Source organism: Etheostoma cragini, chromosome 4 (genome assembly GCF_013103735.1).
Source record: "Etheostoma cragini isolate CJK2018 chromosome 4, CSU_Ecrag_1.0, whole genome shotgun sequence".
Classification (NCBI taxonomy): Eukaryota; Metazoa; Chordata; class Actinopteri; order Perciformes; family Percidae; genus Etheostoma; species Etheostoma cragini.
In genome coordinates this window covers 20,881,834-20,887,985 of record NC_048410.1, presented here as the reverse complement: position 1 = coordinate 20,887,985, position 6,152 = coordinate 20,881,834, and the positions used below count along the sequence as shown (strand labels likewise).

Sequence of the window (6,152 nt, the reverse complement as noted above, 5' to 3'; positions counted from 1 at the left end):
CACTTAAGTGTGACAAACATGCAAAGGAACAGGAAATGAGGAAGGGGGCAAACACTTTTTCACACCACTGTATTCCTTCTGCTCCCCCGCCTAAAACTGTACAACTCAATATCACTCTGCACTTATCTGTCAAGCTGTCATCTTTTAACTTCAGTCTTTATATGGATATATGAGCTTGAATTTTAGTGTGGTTTTAGAAATTAAATGTAAGGTATTGATTTAAAACATAGTTGTTATTAAGTGGACAGATATGAAGCAGGTTGAGACAGTACAGGCAAAGAATAGAGCACGAGACAGCCATCAAAAGAAAGACAGGACACTGATGCAGATCAAAGAGATGACTACTAAGAGAGGAGGAGACAACAAATTACCGCAATGAAGTAGTGCTGAGAGGCAATCTGAGGTACGAATAGCACAATTAACACCTGTAACTAAGCTCATAAGTAGTATTCCCCCTTAAAAACGTAGATACTGGAATATTGTTTAATGTGAGGTTATGTTTCCTATAACACATCAAATTAAAAAAACAAATATACGGCAGCAAAACATTAGCAGTGCATCTCTTTATGTGAATATATTTATTCTAAATTACCCAGAACTATTTTTGGAATGAGTACAAAAAAATAATAGGCATAGCTTATAATTAGCACCTTTGTACTGCACAGAAAATACAAAGCCTGCTGGATCATCAAATCCATCTGCTTTGGTCCTACAAGGGGTAGGAACGATTTTTATGTCAGCTCCTTCAAACAAGTCAATAGAGAAACGTGCCCTCTTACTCACCAAGCCAAGCGCTAAGAATTCAAAAAGACGACTTTGAGTCTTTGACTGCATGAGTGCAAGTGAGAAAAGCATATAAATGACAATCACTGGTCGCAGCTTTCCCTACAGATGTCAGTGCAACAAATAAGCGAGATGAAGGCAAAACACACTCCTCTATGCATATGGGGGAGGGTGGAAGGGAGGAAGAGTGACGGACATTGAGATATCAACAATACACCCTAGATAAATGCAATCTGCCTTTTACACAACTTGCAGTGTGGGCAGATGGGAACTGTTTGTCAATCATTTAGTGCTCTTTACACAATACATCAGAACAACCTTGGTTTAACTGAGGTGAGAACTGGAGTTCCGCAGTATTCAGAGTATGAAGCCTTTTCAACTCGGTTGTGAAAAACTGCTGAATCAAAGCAGTCAAGGACGATGGGGAAAAAATATGTAACATCCTTTCACAAAACCATATTTCAAGTTGCCAGTAGCTTAGCAGCAAACACTTCAACTGCTGTGGATATATTATAAATAAAGTGTCATTTAGTATACAATAGCACTGAATAAGTAAAAACACACACACACACAAATCAGAATATTAAAAGACCTCTAATCTAGGGTCTAATGACAAATCTACCAAATTACTTGTGGAAATAGGAGCACGTTCAACAGGATAACAACCTAACAGGGCCATTGCACCATGTTTAATGTATTCTCCATATGGATAAAGCACATAGAGAGATTAAAACCCCAACAATTTTAAAGTCAAACATTTGGTTTGTACAGTTACAAGACCACACCTGTGAAATCAGTCGCTATACATACATTGCAGGAACGTCCGTCCATCCTATGCTCATATCACTAGAACAGTTAGTCCGATGGATTTTGAACAGGTGTCATGCTACGGGCACGAGTTAGTGCAGTAACAAGTTTTAAGTTTGTTTGACGTTGTTTGAATTAAACATGTAAAAGATGTTGTTAAAAATACAGTAGTGATGCACCGATGTGAAAATTGTGGCCGATATCAATATTAATACTGCTGTAATGGCTGATATCTCTGTATAGAAAACACGTTTTTCTGATAATCAAATAAAAACTGTTTTACAAAATGCTTTTTTTTACTTTAGTGACATATATTTTTTTTTCCCCATTCTAGTGATGTTGCTTGTGAACTCCCTACTTTGAGGCACGTATTGAAGACAAACCAATTTGGAATGGAGATCTGTATCGGAGAAGGATTCGTTTTGGGATAATCACTTGACCAGTGACGTCCGAAGCTTCGTTTCACACACCCACGTGACTGCTTCGAAGTTGAATTCAAAGCTCTAAAGTTGTGCGACACGGGGCACGCCTTTGTGGGTTGTTGCCGTAAGAGAGTTAGTGAATAGAGAGATTATTGTAGTGATTTGATTATTATAGCGATTAGAGTTCATAGAAATTGTATAGCTAGTAGAACGTTTATAAAAGAGAGTTTCCCTCCCAAATGGATGTATTTGTTTACAAACAGAAGACAATTCCCAACTGTACTGTTTTTTGTGTGAAGAAGGCAATTACATTTTTATTTATGCAAGGTCCCAAATAAGTTTCGTTATTTATGTCATGTTTATTTATCCATGAATTCATACTCAAAATGTATCATCTTTGACTCAAAAGAGATTCATGACTGATATTTGTGAAACTGTTTGTGAACACAATGCTATCCTTAACTTTCCCCACCAGATGTCCTCACAGAGTTCTGAAGATTTGAGTACTCTACCCGTTTTTGTTGTTGAGGAACCAATCCCTCACTTAAGAGAGATGTGACAGCACAGTAAAATGCATATACGCATTTTGGAGGAGAAGCGTCAATGGATTTATTCTAACAACTGGATACAGCGTTCAAGGCTAAGTCCCGTTCATTAGAGTTGATCAGCAGTTAATTAATTAAGCCTCTACGGAGCCAAAACTGCATTAAAATTAGGCGATCCACACTGTGCGGTCCATAGAGCAGGCAAACTAGAGACTTCTGCTGGCCGAGCTGCTATTTCAGGTTTAGCGGGCTGCTAACTTGGAATGGGAACTAAACTCATTATATATGTGGCTATTCTAGATCGATCGAATGTGTGTATCCAGAGGCGGACTTACCATTAGGCAAAGGTCGGCAATTGCCTAAGGCCCCAAGCTACCAAGGGCCCCGTAAAACGCCTCGTATACGTATGGATAGGATTTGTTGTCTTACTTTTCACCAATTAATTGTATCTCTAAACATTGATACGCTAAAGTGCTACCCGATTGTTTAATTCATGGTGAGGAACTCCCCCAGTCCCCACTACATTGGACTATTCCATTATCCTACTGCACATCTGTGTGTGTTTGTAAACAAACTGCTCAGCATGCTGGAAGCTGTAGGTTACAGACGGTTGAAAAATGAAGCGAAGCTACCGAAGTGGTTCTGAAAAAGGGAAGAAGCGGGAAGAAAGCAGAACGATTTTAGCGAAACTTCCAAAGGTAACAACCTTTTTCACGACGACTACTGACAACACTAACATTGATGTTACTAAAGACCAGCAAGAAGCCGGTGCTTGCGCTAGCAATGCTAACACTGATGAAGAGGAGCGTCAGATAAATAAGGACTGAAAAGGGGGAGAACAAGGGTTGTGGAGGGCCCCATCTCATGCCTGTGTTTGCCTCAGGCCTCAAAATGACTAAATCCGCCCCTGTATGTATCTAATGTATTACATATGTCTCTTTTGCCTTGCAGGCTAAGTCTCCAGTAAAATGTTTGGCCAGAGGCCATCACATTATAGCCTGGCCCTAGTCCTACCAGACATCTCGTATCTGTACAGAAAGTCTGGCCACTCTCCGCTGACAAGCTTGAACTTCCTTGAAGGCGGGTACTGTTGAAGTGTAAAACTATTTGATCTGGCCAGAGCCACTCTCTAACGTTTGGTCGTGCGTATGTCATGTGCAACAAGAGGGGAGTCTGACAAGGCTTATACTTAGCATTATCATTGCTAACATTAGCCTTAGCAACTCCTTCACCACTAATGAAACGAGCTGGAAAATCAAGCTTTTCCCGAACCCTGTGGGAGGGAGGGCCCCAGGGATGTAGGGATGTTTGTATGTACGCTGTAAAGTCTGTTACAAGGGACCGAAACTTGGCAGTTTTGGGAACCGAAGCGTTCCAAAACTGCCAGAGATATTGGTTCGTAGCGGATCTGCAGCCGTTAAGCATGGAATTTGGGGGTCAGTCATGGCCACAGCCGTTCCGCAACAAATCCTGATAGCGGAGCATGGAGCCTTCACGCAGTGGCGTCGATCTGCAGCAGTTATGTGTGTATTTTCACAGACTGCGTAACTGCTGCGTCCCAGCCGGAGAGCTCCGCAGCAATTCAGCACATGGCAGATATTGCTGGACAGGAAGTCGAGCACAGAAACAAAGAAAAACATCTGGTTAAATTTCAAAATAAAATAGACCGTGCTCAGGGCGGCTCATTTTTTCCCTGAACTACATCTTGAAAACAGCCCAGAGTTGTTTCCTCTATAGTCTTCTGTGGTGCTATTCTACATGAAAGTTGCGAGATTTGGTGGGTCCTCGAGACTTCTGCGGTCAGTCTTGACCGCAGCAGTTCGGCAACAAATCCGGACCTGGTGGGTGCAGCCGGTACGCATCCGGTGGAAATTGGGGGCTACAAGATACTAGGCTTGTTTGAGATGAACTGCGCCTCGCCTGTAAAGTGGACGAAAGCAGGCGGCAGCAGCAGGGATCAGTGACAAAAAGCTGCGGAAAAGTCGGGCAGTTTCCAGCCGATTCCAGCCGCCTTCAGGCTTAACAGGAAGTGACAAAAACACTGTGGTCCAATTCCGATTTAATAAAATATAATCAAAACCACATATCAGCTGGTACACAGTCTCTAGTTGTTTTAATTATGACAGAGTAGCTCTCAAAAGGTTCTCCATGCAATCTGTTGCTGATTTTAATTAACAACAGTCTGTAGATGATCAGTGATCTGAACCGATTTCGTCTCTCTGACTTCGAAACGTCACTATCAGCCACACAACATGTGTTCTGTACAGATTAAGTCTTTAAATCAGACAAATAGCAATTAAAATCCCTCCGATTAAAAAACAATAAAAAGTTTGTCTAAAATGTCATCATATTGTAAACCAATCAGGTGTTAAATCAGCTGAGAAGCCGGCATTTCCCAGCATGCTCTGGGTCCGCCTGGCTCTAGCAGTTGGTGAAAAGCAACTGCGCCGCCTACGTTTCAGAACTGCGCAGACCTGGCTCATCGCGAATGAGCCTACTTTAAGTTCTACACACTGCATCAAGACCCGCCCCTTTCAACCTGTGATTGGCTCCTCGTTGCTATGACGCATCATTTCAGCTAAATTAGCTAACTATCTTTGCCTGCTAATTTCAAGAAACACTGGTTATACATAAAAATCCAAGTTGTAACTTAGCTAGCAATTAGAATGTGCATTCCTACGCGGTGACAAGAGTGTGTTTATGGCACCATGTTTTAGACAGGTGCAGAAGTTGCCTCTGAAGAGTGGAAAACAGCAGCAGACATGCAACGGACTATAAAATTAAACACAGGGTTCAGTCTGGTCCTGGTTTTAGCCTCTTCTATGTAAGAATTTGCATTTATAAATACTGGGGTTTTGTGCAGCCGATTCATTCAAACGTGGACCAGGCTTTGCAGCGTAACTGAACTACAAAGCTAAGTTAACTTTTGTGTTCAACAGAAGGATGAACTCTCTAAAGTACGACGTTTAGCGTTAAAGGATCCCTTTATCATGTTGATCGGAGACTACTCAAAGACTTTTAGCAGGCACACTGAGAAACAGTTAACAGCTAGCGATGTTAGCAGGCTAAGCTAATTAGCTACCGTGACTAACTAGCTTTCCTAAACGTTAGCGAGCGGGAGGGTTAGCAGACTCAAACAACAAACAAACTCTGATAGTCACTTAAAGTAGCCGGTTAAAATGTTTCTCAAGTGGAGGAACTTTTCAGCGGGACTGCCAGCTACATTGAGTTGCGGCCCTCACCGGTCACAGTGCTCAACGTTAGCCGCTAGTGACAAAGCAGCGGTAAGAGGCTTTGTTCTAGCGGACTGGCTAACGCGTCAGCAGCAAAGATGGAGTGATATCTCACCGGGTACCCGGGCCCAGGCATCGGGGAGCGGTACATGTGGTTCTGCGCGGCCGACGACGGTACCATCCTTCCAGAAGGAGTCCCGGGGCCCATGCCTGGTCCTGCGCCCGGTACCGGTGGTCCAGGTCCCATTGCTCCACCACCACCTCCCGTCGGTGCCGACTGAAACCCCCCTCTGGCCGCCATCTCCTCTCTGAATGTCGCCGCCAGTGGAGGCACGGAGCTACCGCGAGAGCGAGAACAGAGT

The 6,152-nt window shown here is 43.0% G+C and overlaps 1 protein-coding gene across 1 annotated transcript in view; it reads right to left on the bottom strand.

Annotated features, from left to right (window-relative positions):
• smarcd1 (SWI/SNF related, matrix associated, actin dependent regulator of chromatin, subfamily d, member 1) overlaps positions 1-6,152 on the bottom strand; it is a 20,381-nt gene extending 14,229 nt beyond the window's left edge. Inside the window, exon 1 of the mRNA XM_034869618.1 lies at positions 5,906-6,152. Coding sequence (XP_034725509.1) covers positions 5,906-6,091 — 186 coding nt within the window. The 5' untranslated portion in view covers positions 6,092-6,152. The remainder of the gene's footprint in view (positions 1-5,905) is intronic.